The sequence below is a fragment of the Penicillium oxalicum genome, chromosome VI (genome assembly GCF_001723175.1).
Source record: "Penicillium oxalicum strain HP7-1 chromosome VI, whole genome shotgun sequence".
In the NCBI taxonomy this organism is placed as follows: Eukaryota; Fungi; Ascomycota; class Eurotiomycetes; order Eurotiales; family Aspergillaceae; genus Penicillium; species Penicillium oxalicum.
In genome coordinates, this window is record NC_064655.1 from 686,759 (window position 1) to 708,913 (window position 22,155).

Consider the following 22,155-nt stretch of genomic DNA (forward strand, 5'->3'; position numbering starts at 1 on the left):
TGGTGTGTTCTTCTTGTTAGTAGTTATCTGAAGAACCTACCTACAGGGGAAACGACTGACGCATCAAGGTCAAAGCCGAGACATTTGAAATATATTTCTTCGCCACTGAAGTCTTTCCATAGCCCTGGAATTTACCAATGTGAAATTTCACACACGGAAACAAATCAGCTAAGCCAGTCATTCGTCAAGACAAATGACACTTGATACCTCCAGACTTGCGTTCAGGCAGCCGGGACTCAGGATCGTTGCGGTCCGTATAAGCTTCATCGAGGTTGCCCAACACTAGTAACGGCAACGACAACATCAACGGATAAAGGGGGGCTCATCACTGTTGGACTAATGCATTGAATTGAATGGATCCAACCTTCAACCTCACAAGCGCGCTTGCCGCACCACACGTCAAGCACGAAGTGGATACCATAGTGGCGTTTCGATATCTACAGCACATACCTATTCGTCCGGATTTGGTCGAAGAGAATGGTTTGATGAACCTCTCGTGCCGTTTTCGGCAGTTGTGGCAAGGAACATCAGAAGATCGACGGCATATTCTAGTACTCTTTACAGTGAGCTGTCTTGATCGGCACCCGTGTACCACTCAGCTCAGTCTGGCCGGAAACGGAGACCGGATCCCTTCAACTACCATCTGATCCGAGTCGTTTGCAATGGATTGGAAGTTTGGTCAACGAGACCGGCAGGTTGAGTTTGAATGGGGTCTTGAGGGCTTCTTATGCGGAATTGCCGCTCCGGCTGACGACTGTTACGGCGGAATTTCGACAGCTTCGGCAACATGGTGTCTGCTCGACCTGTTTGTGTGTGAGCCTGGAGGCGAATGCCAAAAACTGGCCGGAGCGCAGAAAATGGAGTGGTTGTGTTCTTGTCAAATTTTGCGCAGATAGTGAAACGTGATTTAATGTACCAGTGCTAGTACTAGTAGTTGCGTTGAAGCTGGGTTACGTGCTGCCCACATAGAACACAGTTACAGATAATAAATGCTTCGAAAGATGGTAGAAGATGTATTGCAATTATTCGCCCCCATGGAGCCACGAGACACGCAAAAACCTGGAAGGTCAACCCGCAAACTCTTCAACGAGGCACCGTCTCCGAGCTCTTTGACCTTCAGGAATTAGGTCTTTGAACACTCACAACGGGTGGCAGAGACTGCGCACTCAGGTAGCTGATTGAACCTTTCACAGGGCCCGGGGGACATCATACGGCGCTATCAAAGCAGGCCCAAGTGCGATCATCTTTGCCTTCTCGAGTAAATCGCCAGCTTTCCCTATCGGGATCCAGCTTCCCTATATATTCTGTCTCCTTTTTGTTTGGCTTTCGGCGCAGACTTGCAGGTGTTCAAAAGGGCCAGAGCGGGTAACAAAGTCACATGCGTCACTTCGATCGTTTAGGAGTCAGGGCTGGACTCGACCAAGATGCAAAACACGGCAGTGAGATTGTGGTCCATTTGACTCTGTGGGTCAGACTTCTGGGGCCGTGCCCCTGCTCTTTCCAACTTGGCCCCGCCAGAGCCAGTCGAGACCTTGGATGAATGGCTCCGAGCTCCGAGCTAATGGGCGATGGACACAAGCGAGCTGTATAATTTGCCAGGGACAGAAAAGGTTGAGCGTCGAGGATGAGGAGCAAAAGTGGAGATGGTGCAGGACCGCCCAAGGATGGAAGGCGGAAGGGAATTCTAGAATTGCTGGGGTCACTTCGAATGAACTGAAGATGACTTCACCTTGGAGAGGCGGGCGGATGAGGAGAGAATCACTAGAGGACTGGTCTCGATTTCCACCATTTTTCTGTGTTTTTCTATCGTGTTTTCTTCCCTTCAAGCGACTCTACGTGTTGTATCTTGATCAAAAGATCGATCATCGGTCGTTGAGGGGATATCCGTGCTGGTTGAGTCGATTTAAATGAGTTGAATCCACCCCGGCCCTTGGCTACGGGAAACTCCCGTCCTCCAGTCCATCATTCGTGCTCTCGTTGGTACTTGGAAAGTTGGCAGTACCTCCCAGGCGGAGGTAGCAGGTACGATACGCCTTTTTTTTTTTTAATTCCATGGGTCCGGTTCAAGGTTGTTGAACAAGATCAGGTCTGGTCGATCTGAGGGGGGAGATGAGCCCTGGAAAGCCAATTGCTCCACTGGGGCATTGGCCTCTGCAGAAGCCACTCGACTCGTGAAGCGAGCGGACAGTCAATCAGTATTCGGTACACTAGCTCGGCAGGTACCCTGATGAATATCATGAGGATGTGTAAGACAGTACAGCAGTACCGAACCTTCGCGATAGAGTTGCAAGTCCACTGGGATTTGCGATCTGAAGACGGGGCAGAAGAACCCAGTCCGGGACGGAATTCCATCCAGCCATCGCACCACGTTGTGCTACTACCGTGTCGCTTTCCTCTCACAGCCTGCAGTGCACCCACCTTGCCAGGAGATACCCACCACGAGTCGAGTACGGGACTGAGCATGATGCAGATGGATTGGCCGGAGACTTCAAGACTTAACCATCCAGAATCAGTGGACCGCGGCGGCTTTCACCGGTCTGCTAAGTCGTCGAAGGAATGGGAGAACTGAAACCCTGCCCTGGACGGTCCGCCGTCGTCCATGGATCCAGAGGCTTAGAGGCTGAGTACATCAGCTTGAGCTCAACATCAAGGCATCATCAACAAGCCAGTCCGCCATATGAACATAATATATACATTACATATATATATATATATTTTAATTTTTAAATAATGCACTCAAGCGGCTAAACAACAAACACCGAAAGCTCGCCCGTCCTCGCGGCTTAAGTGCCTGCACTAGCGACGCGCTACCTCCGCGCTACCTCCGCGCTAGTTGGTGATTTGCCAGATTCACCGTCACCTTCATCCAACACAACATTATCGGCCCGTTTGTTGCGAGCCTCCGACCAATAAAATCAAGCGTGTCTACGTTGGGGTATGATCCTGGTAGGTCCATCCACAGGTCATATAAACACAGACATGCTCACTCCAGCGAAACCGACCAAGCATACCTTAAGCTACGTAGAAGTGTCCGACGAGCAAGGCTTGCGCTATTTTCTTTCATTCTTATTTTGACATACATGCCGGAAACTGCTCTGTGGGCCCGAACAAAAGCGGGAGGAAAAGGACAATCCATAGCTAAGCTGTTGCGCCATATTTTGAAATTTCAACAAAAGAGGGAGGAAAAGGGAGATAACGGAAATATTGGACGACACTTCAAGACGGACCGGACCGGCAGGATGGATGGGTGAGCACCCCGCATCACCGCGGAGCTGCGGTTGAGGGTAAAACCCCGTCCGAGGCAGCCTAGGCCATGTAGGTAGAGGAGTCAACACCTCCCTCGGGGTATTCACTATATTGAAGAAGGTTAACGAAATGGTCTTCCAACATGGGAGGGCGCCAAACGAGGATGGGCTGGAGCCCGTCGGTAAGAAGAAAGGGGGATACGTACGGAAGGGCAACCTCGAAGCGCTTCTCAATCTCCTTGAGAACCTTCTCATCGTCCTCGCTGCTGACGAAGGAGATAGACAGACCCTTGGTACCGAAACGACCGGCACGACCCACACGGTGAAGGTAGGAGTCGGCATCAGCGGGCAGGTCGTAGTTGATGGCCAAGTTGATACGCTCGATATCAATACCACGACCGAAGACGTCGGTGGCAACGCAGATACGCTTGTTGAACTCCTTGAATTCCTTGTAGCGTTTGATGCTGTGACTGGTCAGCAAAAGGACATTTTGAACGAATGGCAGGACAGGGAGGCTTACCGCTCCTCCTGGCTGACGCCAGAGTGGACTGCAATACTGGGGAAGTTGCACTCGCGGAGCAACTTGTCCAGCTCATTGGCACGCAGTGTGCTCTTGACGAAAATAATGACCTGGTTGAATTCCAAGTTATCCAGAAGCTCGTTGAGCTTACGGTTCTTCTCGTTCTCGCTCAACTTGATGTAGTATTGCTGAAGACCGTGAAGAGTGAGCTTAGTGTCGTCGTCAACGTACACCTCGAGAGGATTGCGCATGAACTTCTTGCAAATGGGGCGAATCTCCTGGGAGAGGGTAGCACTGAACATCATGACCTGCTTGTCAGCAGGGGTGGCGCGGAAAATTTCCTGAACGTCACGGCGCATGTCTGATAAGAAATGGGGGAAAAAAGAAAGTTAGCGTCTGGAGAACCTGGCAAGTTGGAAGGATGCGTCACATACCGATCTGGTCAAGCATCTTGTCACACTCGTCAAGAACAAATGACTTGACATTGCGCAGAGACAGGTGCTTGTCGCGAACAAGGGCATTCAAACGACCGGGGGTAGCCACAATGATGTTGGGGTAGGTCTCCTTGTTGGAGAGAAGCTCAATGTCCTTGGCAATGGGGGTACCACCGTAGAACACGGCGGTCTTGACATCAGGGAGGTACTTGGAGAAACGAGCGTACTCGTTCTTGATCTGGTAGGCCAATTCACGAGTGTGGCACATGACGAGGATGGAGCACTCGCCCGGAACTGGCTCCAATTGGTGAAGGGTGGTCAGAACGAAGACCGCGGTCTTTCCGAGACCAGACTTGGCCTGGCAGAGAACATCGACATTGAGAATGGCGGTAGGAATGCAATGCTGTTGGACTGTAGGAAGGCGAAAGCGGTGGTTAGACTTGGTTCCGACTTAAGGTGAAGCAGCAAAAAACAATCGCGTCGCAATATGAAGGTCCGAGAGTCCGCCCATCTCCCTTGTAGATTGCCGAAACAGAGTCTGTTCATCATTCTCGAGAGAACGATCACATCCAGTGGTGGGTCCCGCGCCGCACAGGATGCCAGCAACCTTACGAGGTCAAGCCAAGAAAACCATGGCTAGGAAGGCTGGTGCCAACAGCTCCTATTCCCAGGCGACATGAGGGCGATGCCTATCACCCGTACCACCAGAGAGTATGACCGTATGATTTTCCAAAAAAGCCTGAACGGTCCGCAGGAAGCAAAACGCAGGTAGAAATCAATGACCATGCGGTCAAAGCAGTGCAGGGGGGATGCGCCAGGTGACAGAAGCAGTGCGTCCGAGTCGCAAAGCCTGTTAGGCCGGCATGCATATCGTCGCTTAAGGACGATGCGGCCTCTCATGTCGCCTGCCTTTTCGTACAGGACAGGTCCCCGTGTAATACATCGGATTCTCGCGGAGATGGACGGACGTTGGAGCTTGGAGTAACTGAAGGAGGTATGTGGGAAATATGTTAGACTAACCCTCCGATGGATGTTCGAAGCCGCAGTCAGTGATGGCGCGCAAAAGTTCGTTCTTCAGCAAGAAGTCGCGGAAACCGGTGGAATGAATTCCGACGTAGCTGCCCTTCTTGTCGGGACGGCCGCCAGACACGGTGAGATCGCCCTTCTTCTCCGCATCACCATTAGCGGCGGCGGGGGCAGCAGTAGTGGCGGGCGCCGCGGTGGTACCGAGCTCCTCGTCAGAGTAATCGATGAGATCCTCCTCGTGAGACATGGTGGCGATGATTGGGAGTTGAGGCTGAGAGGTGGAAAGACTGTTGTCGCGTCTTCTTTGGACGAGAGGTGCTCAGCTTACAAAAGTGGCACTTGTAATGGAAAGATTGATGGCGCGGATGATGAAAGGTGATGAGTAGCTGCGAGGAATGCTGACAATCTTTTGGAATTGACGGCACAGAGAGAGTGAGAGTCGGCCAGGAAAGAGATGACAAAGAGCGGATTGCGGCTGCGAGGGATGCACCGAAAGGGCAGAGAGCGCGACCGAATCACGTGACGATAGTTGACTGCCGCAACGGGTTAGCGCCCCCATATCCACTATCAAGGCCGGAGCGCACTTGAAGATCAATAATCTAGGTGGTCAACTTCTTGACAAGAAACAAAATTCGCCACGATGGTAAAAGCACGGGCTCCCAAAGAGGCCAAAAATACCAAGAGTCACCTCAAGTCCCGGATCGATTTCTTGCAGCAAGCTGCGGATTATTTTCAGCAAATTCATCAACAAGAGTCTTCCACCAAAGAGTTCAGCGACAGCCAGAGCTCCACATCGTGTACCCGGCACGAAATTGAAAGTCATTCGTCATGTATTGAGAAAGATACGACGGATGCAAAGCCGGCCAACGCCGTCGGACAGTCAAGCTCTGCGAGTCTTCTCTCCAATTTATCCAGAGTCTATGTCTCTCACATGCGGGGCGTATCATTGAAAACACAGACTCGATTGTCCGTTCCAGTGAAGAGAGCATTCTGTAAACGCTGCGACACCTTACTCGCTTCGGAAGTGACGTGTAAACACGAAGTCCGAAATGACAGTCGCGGACGCAGGAAGCCGTGGGCTGATGTTTTGGTTAAGCGTTGTCTCACCTGCGGAACCGAAAAGCGTTTTCCTCAAAATACGAAGCGCAGCAAGAAGCTATCAGAGCGTCACAAGGATTTGGCGCAGGGGTCAAGGGAGAAGTCGCCAACAGAAGCATCATAGAGTGGCTAGTGTACAGCCTTCTTTGACTCCTTTCTTTGGGGTTCTGGAACGTCACATCCCGCCAATGGTTGATCTGAACCCTTTCCAACCCGCAAACCATGTGATTGCAGGTAAAGTATCTCGAAATACTCCTAGTCACACAGTCAATCGTGACCGTGGATGAGCGACCGTTTGCTCGATCACCGATGCATCGCCCTCTTGCGACGTTGTGTGCCTGCTGGCTCACAGGTGTCTGGTCATCAGGCTGATCCTGAAATCAACCGCTAGATCGTCCATGGCAGCTTTCGGCAGCTTGCATTTCTCAGCAACCGAGCACACTGTCAAAAGACCTTGTCTCTCAGTCCTGAGTTTATGCAATTAAAGGGTACGAGCAGATGACCAATGACTGGGCGAACAGATTCGGTGCTCGAAATGGACACCACATGCTTTTCAAGTCATAAAATCGAGACGAAAGCGAAAAGGATAGAAACAACACATTGCAGACGGGGGAATCAAGATTATCAAACATAAACGTGCGCTCCACAAAAATCATTAACGAAGATGTGTCTCAGACACCGGAAGAATAAATCCGCTCAAAGCTTCACGACAGGGATTCTTGCCCAAATCTCTCGTCACCATTGCCTCATGCTGGTCGATGAACAAATTATCGAGGCGACAGACTGCCATGATGAGGCAATAGCCTCAAAGAATACACATGCATTTGAAGGCCACATGATTGAAGCAATACCTAGAGATATTCCATCTCGCCGTCCCGGTCCATCTGCGTCCTTGACCTCAGTACGAAGTGACAGTAAGGAAAAGCGTGCGCCGCGAGGCGTAAATTTCTTCCACGCCGTCTATCACAGAAGTAAACAGAAATCCTTCAAGTGAGAGACGACCACCATTCCAATAGCAAGCAAAGAAGTCGACCAATGACACGGGGTGTATTCAGTAAAAGTCGATTAAATTTGGAGCAGTCTCCATGGTCATGCCCCGCACATATAAACCAATTGCTATGAATGTCGTTATAGCGATTAGTTGGCCTTGGGGGGTCTTGAGATTCATAAAAGTGTGTGGCAGCACGTTCATCGAGAGAAAGCGACTGGGAACGTTGGAATGTAGCAAGCAAAGCGGCCTGGATGCTCCCCTTAGCCAACTTGTGGCGAGCATGTTGGCGGCAGGGACGATGGTGAGCCAAGGCTTTGAAGTGTATAGGTGTGCAGTTGCGTGTATTGCAATATATGCTACCGTCGTCTGCGGGAGTTTTGCTCCATGCGGTGATCCAAATTCTCTATTCGACCTCGAAAGGACTTGACGATGTCACGGATGTGTGCGATCTTGGCTAATTCGTTGTCAAGCTCGTCGATGCTAGCAAGGATGGAGCGAGTGCGAGCAATCTCCGCATCCGCATTGCGGATCACATTTCCTGCACGATCGTAGCTATTTTGAATCGACCGTTGCATCTGGTCCTCTAACTTTGTCGGGCAAGAGAAATCTCAAAAGTCAGATATTGGTCCGCCGAGGGAAGATAGGAACGGTCAACCGTCGAGGGAGAGTGAAGAGCAACTCACATATTCGATTCGGCCGCGAATTTGCGCCTGTAAACCATCCAGTTGATGCGACAGCGCACGGAGACTCATAGGGTCCAGAAGCAAGCGGCCTTGGCTGCTGGCGGCACTGGTCGCGCGGGAACTAGAGTTGCTGGTCCGGCCGGTACCACGGCCCCTTGAGACCCCGTTGCCGGCATGACCACCTTGTAATGCAATCTGTTGCTGCTGTCGAAGGATCTGAATCTCGGAGGAGGTGAGGCCCAGCGAGGTGTCGGGGATCGAAGTTGCTGAAACGGACATTTGGATCTGGCACAGACATGCTCCAGCCGCCAGTCTACGATGCGCCAATCAAACTCGTGTTAAAATTGGACGGGCCGAAGATCATGGTGGACAAGCAGGATTCGCCTATAGAGTCTCGTCGGTCGAGCCTTTGGCAGGGGTTTCTTGTTCGGATGTGAATTTCTGACTTCCCCCGGAGGTGAAGCTGCGGAAGAGACGTGGGATGCGGGGAGATTTGGAGTCTCGCGGTGGAGAATCCGAGGGAGAAGATATGGTGAAGGGCGGCGGGGTCGGTCGAGGATTCTCTATTAATTTCACAGCGGTCAGGTAGTTCCCGAGAGGAACGCTGCGACAGGTGCTGGAGCCGACAAGGAGGTGTTGAGGAAAAGGGGATCCAGTGTGACAACAGTCCAATGCTGAGTGTGGGCGGCAAGTGAAGCGCGGCTTGTCAAGGTCTGTTACACCAAGACAGGAGATCAAGCCCGCCGGGGCCTGCTCGAGACAGTAGCCGCGCGAGAACTGGCTGACCGTGATAGAGACAAATGCCAAATAGACCCGGTGTAGTGGTGACCCGGGAGGTATGTGCGCAGGATGTCAGTCGAATGTGATTATCATCATTTGGAAGCGCGACCCTTTGCGCTGGCCCAGATGGGAGGAAACGACAGTGGGCAGTGACGGGGATTCAGGCAGAGGTTCAGTTCGGCGGTGACGAATCTTGTCCCTTCATGCTCGTGATCTCGCGGCAGCAAGAGTTGAAGGGATTAGCAAGGAAATGACAATGGGCGAGAGAAGAAAAGCAATGCAGCGAGGAATTTCAAGGGAGTCGGTGAGGACTGAGGGCCATCTCAGAGGGAGTACCTCATAGATGACGGACGTGATCGAGTCTGACTCGGCTAGCGGCTCTCGAGAGCATGCATCACATCCATGACTGTTTCACGTCAAGTTGGATGGTCTGGTCTTGCAGGTGATATGGACAATGCACTTTCAGTATACCATGCACTTGGGCATTTTCCATACATGCGCACATGATTGTATTCTGTGAGCCGCCCCTTCAAGTGTTGGTAATGCGCCGAGGGTCTGATTATGATGGAGGATGACTCCACACGTCCACTCATACCACGGTCGCCGAATTAGCTGTCTAATTTACTGGGGATCTTAAACGATATAGCTAGTAATGACCGTTGTCACCGAGGATGTGATGAGGATTTGCACCGAGAAAAACACGCTGAGCCTTGCCTACATTCGGAGAGCCGCCCAACATTGGCAAACGCACAGGGCTGTCAGGTCTGCACATCTGCACCAAGCTCGGCCGAGGTACTTCATTCAAGGTTTCTCGACATTCTATTGTCAGCAGTAACTCGCGTCGCGAGTAGACAAACTCCGTGGTAGGTATGTTTTTGCTGTTGTCATGAGCTGCCGGGCCCGAGCAGAGCTCCGGATCCATTCCGATCCATGGAAAGCTCCATCACTCCGCCTTTCTCGCTCCAGCGTCTTCGCCGTCTCTTCCTACAATCGCCCCGTTCTTCTTCCTGCAACCCATCGCCTTGCTTGTGTCATCCCGAGAAGACAGACCAATCGGCCGATCCCTGCCTGCTTGACTCTGCTGTCCACACAAAGACCAGAGAGCTGCCCAACACGTGAGGCTTAAGAATCTTTCGGCCAGCTTCCAACCCGCTCAGCCCGTCTTTCCAGCGTCGGCGCCACGAGCTGCGACCGGAAATATTCCCTCTAAGCTAATAGTTGCACGCGCGTGCTTCTCTCGAAGACTACATAGCGCTCACTCCACCAATTCTAAGCGCTTCTCCAAAGAACAACTTCAATCCCACAATCCAACCGTATGCGCCTTGTCTCCTCGTCAACCATTCACAGACTGCCACTAGTCGTCTCATTGTCGCTATTTCTCCGATTCTCATCACTTTCGATTCGCCAAAAGCAAATCCTGCCTCGCAATTACCTCTGAAAGCCAGGGCTCCATCTCTCCGGGACTACGCAGGACTTTGGTTGCATGAGCTCGCCTCAGTCATCCCGAGCCGCGGATTCTCCTTCCTTCCCTATACATACAAGCGCGTTGGAAATCGATACCTGCACATTCATTAGACCTCATCATGGCAAAAGACAAGGAGCGCACCATCAACCCTGCCGCCGCGCAGCGGAAGCAGGAGAAAATGAAAAGCTTGAAGAAGGGCAAGGCGGAACAATTAGCACGTCGGAATGAAAAGCTGGCCCGACGCAACCCGGACAGAATTCAACGCCAAATCAACGATCTCAAATCGATGGAAGAATCTGGGCAGCAATTGCGACCCCGTGATAAAGAAGTTCTGGAAGCCCTCGAGCGTGATTTGAAGGCTGTCCTCAAAGCCCGAGAGGCTTTGGGCGACAAGGCGCCGCAGTTCAATCAAGGAGCGAAAGGTGACTTTCACGGGACTCGAAGGGAGTCGGGGGATCGGGTTCTGGGTAAGCGAAGGCGCGATGGTACATTTGGACGAGCACGAGAGGACAGTGAGGGTAGTGAAACAGACGAGGATGTGCGAAGGATACCCATGCCTCGCGATACCCCTCCACCGATTCCTCGCGAGTTTCAACGGAAACGAAATCCTGCACACGCCGAGGGATCAACAGAGCGCCGCGGGCCTCATGCGCTTCCGGCCAAACCACCGGTGGTCGAAGCGAAGACGGTCTACGAAGCAAAGCCCGAAATTCGCGACCTGCGGAAGGAAGCTGTGAGCAAATTCGTGCCAGCTGCGGTGCGAATGAAGCAAGATTCAATCAAGGGGACAGGAAAGCTGCTGGAACCGGAGGAGATGGATAAGCTTGAGAAGGCTGGATACACGGCTGGGCCCAAAGAATCCACTTCAGGTGGTGCGGCAGCAGCAGCGGAAGAACAATCTACAGCTGAAGAGCTCCGGCTGTTGGAGGAAGAAGAAAGGAGGTTTAATCAAGAGATCAAGAAGCAAGCTCACGTCGAAGAAGCTGACGATGAGGAAGCATGAGAGCAAGAGAATCTACAAATAAAACTATGTTTTTTACTTCCAGTTGGCAGCGATCCAGGTTGGAGAGCTCTACAGCGACCTCATAGTGATGCTTTCTTCACGCGGCTATTCAGGACATGTTTCGTAATTGTACCGAGGGCTCGAGCAGGATCCTGCATATTTTCTGAAGCAAAAATGTGCAGCTAAAATCGAGGCACGCATGTACACAGATCTGGGTGCCCGGATCACCTGATGTAAGATGCGCTCCAGGAGCGGGACGTTCAACATGAACAAAGTGGTCTTGACTGTGACAGGTATGCCTGCAATTCAGGAGAGTGGACATACACGAGAATTTTGCTTTCCACGCGTACCCTTCCCAGAGAAGACAACAGAAGCGGAATCAGGCAATGAAGATGAATGACCAGTCACCCATCACGGCCAGATGTTCATCACCTGTCACCCGTCCAACATCCAGAAACGGAGGGACTTTACACATTTCGGTCCAGACGCCATCAATCGGAGTCATTGTCGAAGCCCTCCGGAGTCCGGAGTAATCTTTTTTTGGTCCTTCCTGTTCAGGTTCGCATCTGTGAACAAAGGACTTGGCCGCACCCGAAAATGGAGCCTCAGATTCCGTAAGACCTGGACCAGCTCCAGTATCCACATTTCCATTGGAGAAAACCTTGCAGAACAATGCATGAGTCTTGATCTGATAACAGCGACGTCTGAAGTTGGATTCCCGAGTGGGGTCCAAAATCACGACCCGATGGATGTGACTGACTCACGCCGGGACCACTATACCTCGTCTCGTCGTGTCGGTGTGGGATCTTTCCGACCAAGAATCCACCCCACCCTCGTCGTGCGGACGGCAATTTAAGCGGCAAGTAGCATCTCTTGCCTAATCGATTTGTGTCGTCGAAGCATCTCGGCTGGTTCCAGATCAGAAGAAGCCAATGATTGGGCTATACTGGAACACTACCTCCGCCCTGCGTTCTTGGCGTCGGCCATACGGGAGACTTGTGGTTATCTGATCTTTTTGCTTCCAGGGAACGGGCTCAATCTGATTAGATTAGCCTGCTGGTCAGCGCCCACACGTTACGTAACTGTCTGCGAGTGTGTGGGTGGGACGTTCTGGGAAACTTTTCGGTGCGTAAATACGACGACATGAATTTCAGATGTTACATATTGTTTTTTATTGGTGTAATATGTAATCTGTATCTGTATATTGCATGAGAACTATATCACCGGCTTTTGTCTTCCAGCATGCTGATTGTAGTCGCGTGTAGAGATTTACAAGACAACAACTCCTTTACATACACACTCCTTGTATGGTAATCCGTAAAACACGAAAACAGCATGCTACGTACGATGATACTGTACAATCTCTCAGACTACATTTCATGAATTTTACTGTGGGACATGAACCGAAAGTTATACAAAGGTATTATAATGCTCGTATGTAGAAGAATGACGCATCTGCTTCTGTTTGTAGTAAGCTAGAAATAATCAGGCTTTCCAGACATGATCTCGTTAGAAACTTATTGGTCGGCTCTACGATAGGGGCGAGATGTCCTGGAATCCAAAGCATCCTGTTCTGTCAAGAGACTCCCCGCGTTCGGGTTGGCTGTTCATCTAAATTGATCTAGAACGAAATTAAATGTACTCTATCAAAGCTTTGAATTGATCCATTGGGGGGGCCGTTTTTCAACAAAAGCCCGTATTCCTTCACCAAAATTGCGACCTTCGATAAGGCGAGGGTACCATTCTTCCTCCAAAGTGGTGACCGCTTCCTCCACATTTCCCGATTCCCAACTAAGACGGATTCCATGACGAGCAACAAACAGCGCGTCGGGACTGTTTCCACAGATTTCACGAGCGACTGAAAGGGCTGTCTCTAGAAGATCACTGCTTGAATCCACTAACCTCGAGACCAAGCCCCAGTCGTACATTGTCCGAGCATCAACAGTCCTACCCGTGAGAACAAGATCCATTGTGCGCTGTAAACCCAGGGTTCGAGTAAGGCGAGGAAGACATCCTGCGACCGGAACAATGCCCCGTTTCACTTCAGGTAGAGCAAACGTTGCAGACAAAGATGCAATGACAAGGTCGCAATTGGCGACCATCTCAAAGCCACCACCCATGCATATCCCATTCACAGCTGCAATAATAGGTTTTTTGCCGCTGCGTCGGGGCAGACCAGCCAAGCCTGGTGCCGCCATATTGTTGACCACTCCGGATCGATTCATCTCGCTCCATTCTACGTCACGAAATTGTAAGTCACAGTTCAGTCGGAGATTGATATTGTCAACGGATGAAGTACACATACCATAGAGATCTGCACCCGTGCAGAACGCTCGTCCGGAGCCCGTGATGATACCGACCCAAAGACTTTCATCCTGGTCAAACAGCTCCCAGACGCGCTGTATCTCACGGCTTGTGGCCTGTGTGATAGAATTCAACTTTTCAAGCCTGTTCAACGTGACTTGGACCACTCGTTCATGGGGGAATGTCACGTTAAAATGCGGATGCTGGAATTTTTCTGAACGCAAAGACATTGTTTTCTTGGTATCTTTTTGGAGCTGGATTGGGCACTGAGATTCATGTGATAAATGTTAAAAGCTTTCCCCTCGGTGGGATTTTAATATATCGATATTTTATCGCCAGATCTTAGAGTCAATTCACCTCGGCTGGAAATATCTTGTGCACAAGGATGCGTTTACAACCGTTTTCGAATGAAGAGCGAAGTATCAACAGGGCCGTCTGAAAAACAAGCAGTACTGTATGTATGTAATGTATGTAATGTAAGATACTCAGTTGAGCTCAGTTCAGTCAGCTTCACAATACAAGCACTCATACATACATACACAAATAGCGGAAATTACGTTTGTGGTGAAAAGTATGGAATGAGAAGCCACGATTGATCCGATTGGTCTTTTTAGTGCGCGTATTTGGTATGTAGTCTTACTCATATTTGCTCAATGTGGGTTTCTCGAAGCATGGTCGTAATTCTGCTAGCTCACTCAGCCGATACAATATTCCGAGGTTCAAAGGTTCTTGGCAAGACAAAGAAATCGCACATCGGAACTGAGCTTAGCAGTCTCTTCGCGGGATTTAATTCTCCGATTCGCAGAGGCAGAGTAATGTGTCTCCATAATGGAAGTTGTGTCTCAGCCATGGCCGGATTTTGAGCTAGTATGACCAGAGCAGTGTGCTGATTGATAAGTTTTTTATCAGATGGGATCTTTACGGAATGATGCTTCGGTTAGAATTGCATGCCTCGGTCGTATAGATAGTTCTGATCTCGCTGTCGCATTCATTCAGGGATACCCCATCTTCAATTTGGCTCATTATTCTTCTGCGCACTCTAAATCAAGCTTGAAAGTATTCATTCGGCTCGGTCACACAGGGTCGAAATGACGATGAGCTCGGAAAAGTCACCGATTTATCCCCGGGTGAAGCTTCCACACCCGTTTCTCACCGAATACTCAGTGCATACCGTTGGAAGTCAAATCACGAGGCGAGTGTTGAAACTCGAAAATCAACCTCCTATTGGGCGTCCTTTGACAGAACCATTACACCTCGACTCTCTATCATGGACCGACTTGTCTATTCCTGATAAGTCTCAGTCTCCGCCCGAATCAAACAACAGTGCTTGGGCGCGCGCCCAGCGCAGTCCGTCTACGATTTTCGAGTGGACCGCAGAGACTCCTTCTTTGGGCCAGATTTGGAACATCACTCACGCAATCTATCTTGGGAATCCGACACACGAATACTTTCGGCTTACTCTGATCGGTCGTGGGAGCAACATCATTCGTCAGGAACTGCTCACTACAGGGCTGGCGATTGAGCACCCTCGCCCGTGGTATCAATCGACAGAAAATGTGGAGTGGCACTCCGAGCAGCTGTTAGTTCTCCGAAGTGCTTTCTGGCAAGGTGCAGCATCTCCCACAGGACCCCGACCCATCTGGTCAATAGGAGATGGAACAGATGGCCCTTTGCGCAAGCCTCTACATCAGTTTCCCATCATGCCTGAGAACTATCAGATCACAATGAAGTTCCCTGATGAACCTGTCTATACGCGCCACCCAACTCGCCGGCCGAAGCCCCATCCAGGATCTATCGCCTACAGTCGTTATATTCCGGAGGTTGATCAGCATTTCTCTCTCGAGGTCGTGGACTGGGAGAATGACGAGCATCTAGGATTGTTTAACACTTGGCAAAATGACCCGCGCGTCTCCAAGGGCTGGAACGAGACTGGGACACTTGACGAGCATCGAAACTACCTCCGCAAGCTACATTTTGATCCTCATGTTCTGTGCTTGTTTGGCCGATTTGACAATACTCGTTTCTCGTACTTCGAGCTGTACTGGGCTAAAGTAGGTGTCGACGATCTTCTAACCGCTAAAAAAACATCAACGCATGGATAAAACTAATTGAAAATGACAGGAGGACCACTATGGAGCCCACTACGACGCAGGGGACTACGATCGTGGTCGTCACTCGCTTGTTGGTGACGCATCTTTCCGGGGGGCGCGCCGTGTGAATGCGTGGTACTCCAGCTGCATTCACTACTGTTTTCTCGATGATCCTCGGACCGTCCACGTTGTGGGCGAACCCAAGGCCACTGGTGCAGTTATCCTGTCATATGAAAATGCTCAAGGTCTCACTATTGGCAAGTATGTCGACCTTGGTCATAAACGTTCCGTCCATAGCGTTGCAAGTCGGGAGAAGTGGTTCCAGCTATGCCCTCTGTTTTGGGATGGGCGGGATAAACCTCTTGAATCAGCTGATAGAGCGGCTTGGAATGCCAAGCTATAAATCCAATTTGAGACAGGAATTTTGACTTTCCAATATCGAGAGATGACAGGTACTACAGGTCTTGCCTGACTCATAAACTATTTCGAAATTTTGGTGCCTTGTGTAACAGTGCAACTGTGGCGTTAGAAACTCATTTTTACCCTGATGAGAAACGACTCGTGATGGATTTCTGCTAAAACCCCCAAAAATTCTTTTGCTGACATGAATGAGGCCATGCGCTACAGTTTTTGATGGGAGCTGCACAATGCTATAGTCATAGGATCCAGGTAATGCGTTTGGTAGGACTGAGCATGTGTCCAACCTCTAAGACCCAGCCTCTCGAAATTCCCGAACCGGGGATAATGTTAGGCTAGGACACTCAGAGGGGGAAAATTTGATGCTCCATCGGTCCATCCAAGATGGCTGACAGGGCACTAATCTCCTATGGGGGTAAAGATCTTTTCCGGACAGAGCAAGGACTGACCTTCAATGCTGCGAAATGATTTCGGCTGGGCCGCGACATGTGAAATTTTCTCTCCAAATTAGGAGTCCCGGCGTGTCCTCTTACCCGCGTCGACAGATTCGGTACTCTAGTGCATCAGATTAGATACAGGTATATGATATACAGCGTAACATCCCAGTAATTGTGTGTAACAAAACGGCCAACCAGATACCGTATTGATACATAATGGTGCTCAGGCTCCATCCCGAATACATGAATGACCAAATACAGGACTGCCGAGTTGTTCCACTTCGACCACTATGAGCCATCAACCCTCCAGCTTGCAGCAATCTTTGAGTCACTTGGGGCTTTTTCCGCAGCTCCACTCGGTTTAGTTATCTGATCCGGAACTAAAGTTTACTTTCTAAAACCGATGTCGGAAAATGGTCGTGCTCTTTTTGGTCTGGAAAATTTGGCAATGTTCTGAAACTTCCCACACTTGTCGTGCTCCAAAGACGGCACAGCGAGGAAAAAGCCCCCTCTGCTTCGAGACTCGACATTTTCTGTTGGGTTGAACAGTCTCATTTGCGCTGAACTTGAATTGGATTGGCTATTTTGAGTCTGTCCTTTTCATCCTTGGGGAGCGAACGAAGCTCAGTCGGCACGTTTCAGAGTGTAATTGCTCCTTGCTGGCTTCCGCGCTCTCTTTCTCAACAACCTCAACCGTCGAAACCATATTTGAGAATGTAAGCCCAGTTGTGATGCATTTACATGTCAAATCTCTAACCACTTGATCATCGACCATAGTGCGAAAAGAGACCGCTCACACACACGATGCGCTTCTTCCAGAAGCTGGCGGGATACCCTCGACTGCTTGTTGCAGCAAGCCCGTCCAACCTCGACATTGGCTTGCTTCTTGCAGGCTTGGCGAGCTCCATTGCTTCTGGTGTACCCTTTCCGATCATTGGAATTATATTTGGTCAGTTACTGGATGATTTCAACTCGGTGACATGCGAGGAGACCACCAGTACAAGTTCACCAGAATCGGATGCCAGATATCAAAGCGATATAAACAGCAAAATCTTGCTGATCGTATATCTGGCGATTGCACAATTTGTCCTCATTTATGTGCACCTGTCATGCTGGACGATGTTTGGCGCACGTCTTTCACAGAGGCTGCGGGAAAGCTATCTGAGAAATCTCCTTCGCCAAGAGCCCTCCCACTTTGACGACTTGACGCCAGGTGAGGTAGCTTCTCGATTGAGCAGTGATATTCAAACAATCCGCTCGGGTACATCGGAGAAAGTGGGAATTGTGATCGCAGCAATCTCATTTTTCGTCACGGCATACATTGTTGCGTTTATCAAATACTGGGAGCTCGCTGCGATCCTTCTCTCGCTGATTCCAGCCTACCTTCTCATGTCACTTGTTGGAAGTCACTTCATCGAGAAGTATGCTGGATCAATGTCTGATTATGCTGCCTCTGCCGCAACGATCGCCTCTGAAGCACTCTCAAACATTGTCGTTGTTCACGCTTTTGGTGCGAATGCTCGACTGGAACAGAAGTTCTCCCGAGCTTTAAAGTTAGCGGAGCACGAAGGATTGAAGAAAGCAGCAGCTGTCGGCGCCCAGTCCGGGGTTTTGTACTTTATCGCCTATGGTGCGAATGGCCTCGCATTCTGGCAAGGTGCGCATCGAATCGCTGATGCGGTGAATGGCAAATCCCCTGGTGTCACTGTTGGTGCGACTTTTACTGTCATATTCATCTTGATTGAAGGTAAATCTTTGAAATGCCCTTATGATCGAATTCATGATTAACAAATTTGAAAGCAACCTTGTTGTTGAGCCAGGTCGCACCATTCCTGCACCTCTTCATTCAGGCCGTCGCTTCGCATTCTAAATTACGAGAAGACATTGACCGACAATCGTTGATTGACGCCACTGGATCAACCGGCTTACGCATTTCTCAAGCCGATGGTGGCTTCGAGTTTAGAAACGTTTCGTTCACCTATCCGTCCCGACCGGAGATCAAGGTTCTGGACAATATCACTCTGTCACTCCCTGCAAAGAAGCATACGGCGCTTGTCGGTCTTTCTGGAAGTGGAAAATCAACCATTGCAGCGCTGTGCACAAGACTATACGACCCAACCGAGGGACAGGTGTATTTTGATGAGAAAGCTCTACCTGATCTCAATCTTCGCGATTTACGAGGATTTTGCAGCCTGGTACAGCAGGAACCTTCGCTTTTGGATCGCTCGCTTCTTGAAAATATCGCGCATGGCCTCATCAACTCGAGTAAACCTGATCACGAGCGACTGAGAGACGCGCTTCTCAGCTCCTCCCTAGCCGATCTTGCTTCTGAGGTTAGGGAAGGCAAAGAATTTGTGACTGCGGCAGAGACTTACGGTCCAGCTGTCCTTGAAATCGTGAATCTGGTCAAAAATGCCGCCGTTCTCGCAGATGCAGATGGCTTCATATCCAAACTTAGGGCCGGATATGGGACAACTGTAGGCTCCGCTGGCCGTCTGATCAGTGGTGGGCAGAAACAACGTATTTCGCTTGCCCGGGCCTTGGTGAAAGATCCCGCGGTACTTATACTCGATGAAGCGACTGCCTCACTTGACTCTAGAAGCGAGCAGCGTATCCAGAACGCTATCAACAATATTTCAAATGGTCGAACTGTGATTACCATCGCTCATCGTCTCTCAACTGTCACGAAAGCCGACAACATCATTGTTATGCACAAAGGTGTCATTGTCGAGCAAGGGGACCATGCAACCTTGATGGCAAAGGCCGGGACCTACGCAGGACTCGTAAACCTACAAACCCTCGGATCGGCATCCAACGACCGTCAAGCTTCACCCGGGGCGGACTGTAGTCGGTCAGATCAAATCTCTATGACGGAAACCGAGACGGAAAAGGTCAGTTCATCGGCCTACGGCAGTGAAAAACAAGAAGGGACCGAAGTTTCGACAACTGAGAAAACACCTGAAGACGATGGACAGAAAGACGAAGAGGAACTCGAGACACCACGCAAAAGCCTATGGTCATTAGTCAGAGGCTATTCTCCAGCTGTGAGACCTCATCTCTTGACCGTCTTTGTAGGTCTTCTCGGTGCAAGTATCGTGGGCGGTGCTTTTTCAGGAGAAGCTGTCATTTTCGGCAACACTGTCGGAAGTCTGAATCCCTGCGAGGGCGCCGATAGTATACGCTCGAGCGGTAACTTCTTCGGCTTGATGTTCTTTGTCTTAGCAATCATTGAGCTTTTTGCAAATATGGCCAGCTGGACTGGGCTCGGATGGGTATCTGAGAAAATCGTGTATACTGTCCGAGTCTTGTCTTTCCGTTCACTTTTTGAGCAGGATTTGCAGTGGCACCAATCAAAGAAGCGAACGCCTGCAATGCTTCTCTCATACATCACTCGTGATGGAAACGCTCTGGCTGGACTGAGTGGCTCTGTCATTGGCTCTCTTTTTTCGATTTCGGTGAATCTCGTCGCCGCGATCGTTTTGACTCATATCATTGCCTGGAAGATTGCTCTCGTGTGTTTGTCACTGGTTCCACTGCTTCTCGGAGCGGGCCTGATGGAACTTCACATTCTCGGAAAGTTTGAAGAGCGTCATGAGAATGCATACACCAAATCTGTTGATATCGGTACGGAGGCGATCTCATCCATCAAGACAATTGCTTCCTTGTCTTTGGAGGAGGAAACCTTGAAGACCTACCAACGATCTCTCAAGGAACCACGGCAGGAGACGCTGAGAGTAACTCTTCTCGCTAGTTTCTGGCAGGCAATGACATATTTCCTCGGAAACTGTGTGAACGCACTCGCATATTGGTGGGGCTCAAAGCAGATCATCGCTGGAACTTACACCCAGACTCAATTCTTAATCGTGGTTTTCTCACTTCTCGTGAGCGCTCTCTTGTGGAGTCAAATGTTTGCTCTTGCACCTGAACTTTCAAACGCACGCGCTGCTATGGCCAGAATCCTCAGCCTGATTGAGATAGGCTCTGGCGGCATGACAGGTCGTATTCAAAATCCCTTGGGCGCACCGTCTGCGGACCGGGATCCCGAGGCCTGCAATACCAACAAAGAACCGAAAATCGCCGTAAATAGTGGCGCCCTACGAGTGCAATTCCGCGACGTGCACTTCGCTTATCCTGCTCGAGATGACATCAAAGTCTTGAATGGGTTGAGTCTCGATATCCAGCCTGGCACATTTTGTGCACTTGTTGGCCCAAGTGGTGCTGGTAAATCGACAATAATCTCACTCGTCGAAAGGCTCTACAAGCCAGAATCGGGCGGTGTATTCATTGATGGTGTTGACGTCACCAAGCACAATGAGGTGGCTTTCCGGAATGATATTGCTCTGGTTCCGCAAGAAAGTGTGCTGTTTGAGGGCAGTATCAAATTCAACATCGGTCTCGGCGCTCGTCCGGGACATGAAGCCACATTGGAGGAGATCCAAGAGGCGTGCAAACTCGCGAATATTCATGAAGTGATAATGAGTTTACCAAATGGCTATGAGACGCTCTGCGGGCCCAATGGAAATCAGTTTTCTGGTGGACAGAAACAGCGTCTCTCGATTGCTCGAGCACTCGTGCGAAAGCCCAGACTGCTGATTCTTGACGAATCCACGAGTGCACTAGATGCGGAGTCAGAACAGCTTTTACAAGAAGGTCTTGAGAGAGCCTCCGAGGGCATTACCGTTATTGCCATTGCTCATCGTCTCCGCACCATTCGAAAAGCAAACACCATCTTCTTGATTGAAGGTGGACAGTGTGTCGATCATGGGACGCATGATCAATTGCTTGAACGTTCTGAGAGTTATCGAGAGAACGTCATGCACCAAACAGTAGCAACATGAAAACTGGAAAATCGCGCTTCTAACACGTTATATACGCTACTTTTGTAGGTGTGAGATCAAGAAATGTCAGTACTTTCGCGCATTTTTTGGCTGAGCACATGGTATTTGATTTTTCAATTGATCATGAGATTTAATTTAAATGTTTTCAATGGGTCTTGATCAGATTCTGTAGAATTTATGGGTAGAACTCCATGTCAAGAGTGTTAACTTGAAGGCCATGATAATCCCGGCAGCCTACCAGCCGCAGAAGCCCTTCGACGAAGTTGAACTGCTCACTGCACACCATAACCAGCCTCAGACTTTGTCGGTCATCCAATTCTCTTTCCCTCAATCTAATTGCTCTGTGATAACAGAGCTATTGCTTGGAGCTCCCGGTTTATGAAAGGAATAAGGTGATATGGCTGTGCTTGGGCATATGATAGAGTGAATAACGACCAAAGAAATGACAAAAGCCGATACATGCTCGACGATAATCGAGGACTAGTTTACTGCTTGTGATTATCTCCCTTATGTGTCATCTCTCCACAAAATTCTGTTCGTTCCATATCTCGTTTGCAAGCATGTCCTCATCAATTACGATTTTGATGGCTCCTTTTGGCTGGTTTAGCCAGAATCTCACATCTGAGCTCAATTTTGACTTTTTCTCAGAGATTCTTACCTCGAGAGCGACGGTGAGAATATTTCTTGGATGGCCATGAGGTAGACGATGCAGTGCCCACGAGCAATCAGGCTCCTTGCTGTCGCTTCTGCTTTGGACTGTGGTCTGTCCCAGTCATTGTGTAGCCTTATCAAGCCTCATTGCTATAAGTGATTCCAGAATAAAT

General features: G+C 50.0%; 9 protein-coding genes across 9 annotated transcripts; 6 read left to right on the top strand and 3 right to left on the bottom strand.

Annotated features, from left to right (window-relative positions):
• Positions 1 to 662: 662 nt before the first annotated feature.
• Positions 663 to 969, top strand: POX_f07544 (uncharacterized protein; the record flags this gene model as incomplete). Its single annotated transcript, XM_050116339.1, has 2 exons — positions 663 to 813; positions 920 to 969. 2 exons carry the CDS (start codon positions 663 to 665, stop codon positions 967 to 969), a joined length of 201 nt encoding a protein of 66 aa, XP_049966478.1.
• A 2,337-nt stretch (positions 970 to 3,306) lies between these two features.
• Positions 3,307 to 5,472, bottom strand: POX_f07545 (ATP-dependent RNA helicase sub2; the record flags this gene model as incomplete). Its single annotated transcript, XM_050116340.1, has 4 exons — positions 3,307 to 3,709; positions 3,766 to 4,126; positions 4,200 to 4,610; positions 5,220 to 5,472. 4 exons carry the CDS (start codon positions 5,470 to 5,472, stop codon positions 3,307 to 3,309), a joined length of 1,428 nt encoding a protein of 475 aa, XP_049966479.1.
• A 393-nt stretch (positions 5,473 to 5,865) lies between these two features.
• POX_f07546 (uncharacterized protein) lies at positions 5,866 to 6,447 on the top strand (the record flags this gene model as incomplete). Its single annotated transcript, XM_050116341.1, has 1 exon — positions 5,866 to 6,447. The coding sequence occupies one exon, from the start codon at positions 5,866 to 5,868 to the stop codon at positions 6,445 to 6,447; it is 582 nt and encodes a 193-aa protein (XP_049966480.1).
• A 540-nt stretch (positions 6,448 to 6,987) lies between these two features.
• On the top strand, positions 6,988 to 7,317 carry POX_f07547 (uncharacterized protein; the record flags this gene model as incomplete). The annotated part of the gene is made up of 1 exon (XM_050116342.1): positions 6,988 to 7,317. The coding sequence occupies one exon, from the start codon at positions 6,988 to 6,990 to the stop codon at positions 7,315 to 7,317; it is 330 nt and encodes a 109-aa protein (XP_049966481.1).
• Positions 7,318 to 7,670: 353 nt separating this feature from the next.
• Positions 7,671 to 8,276, bottom strand: POX_f07548 (uncharacterized protein; the record flags this gene model as incomplete). The annotated part of the gene is made up of 2 exons (XM_050116343.1): positions 7,671 to 7,901; positions 7,998 to 8,276. The coding sequence occupies 2 exons, from the start codon at positions 8,274 to 8,276 to the stop codon at positions 7,671 to 7,673; spliced, it is 510 nt and encodes a 169-aa protein (XP_049966482.1).
• A 2,084-nt stretch (positions 8,277 to 10,360) lies between these two features.
• Positions 10,361 to 11,245, top strand: POX_f07549 (uncharacterized protein; the record flags this gene model as incomplete). The annotated part of the gene is made up of 1 exon (XM_050116344.1): positions 10,361 to 11,245. The coding sequence occupies one exon, from the start codon at positions 10,361 to 10,363 to the stop codon at positions 11,243 to 11,245; it is 885 nt and encodes a 294-aa protein (XP_049966483.1).
• A 1,646-nt stretch (positions 11,246 to 12,891) lies between these two features.
• POX_f07550 (Mevalonyl-coenzyme A hydratase sidH) lies at positions 12,892 to 13,779 on the bottom strand (the record flags this gene model as incomplete). The annotated part of the gene is made up of 2 exons (XM_050116345.1): positions 12,892 to 13,481; positions 13,551 to 13,779. 2 exons carry the CDS (start codon positions 13,777 to 13,779, stop codon positions 12,892 to 12,894), a joined length of 819 nt encoding a protein of 272 aa, XP_049966484.1.
• Positions 13,780 to 14,637: 858 nt separating this feature from the next.
• Positions 14,638 to 16,042, top strand: POX_f07551 (N(5)-hydroxyornithine:cis-anhydromevalonyl coenzyme A-N(5)-transacylase sidF; the record flags this gene model as incomplete). The annotated part of the gene is made up of 2 exons (XM_050116346.1): positions 14,638 to 15,600; positions 15,671 to 16,042. 2 exons carry the CDS (start codon positions 14,638 to 14,640, stop codon positions 16,040 to 16,042), a joined length of 1,335 nt encoding a protein of 444 aa, XP_049966485.1.
• Positions 16,043 to 17,297: 1,255 nt separating this feature from the next.
• Positions 17,298 to 21,331, top strand: POX_f07552 (ABC transporter 1; the record flags this gene model as incomplete). The annotated part of the gene is made up of 2 exons (XM_050116347.1): positions 17,298 to 18,240; positions 18,294 to 21,331. 2 exons carry the CDS (start codon positions 17,298 to 17,300, stop codon positions 21,329 to 21,331), a joined length of 3,981 nt encoding a protein of 1,326 aa, XP_049966486.1.
• Between the last annotated feature and the right edge of the window lie 824 nt (positions 21,332 to 22,155).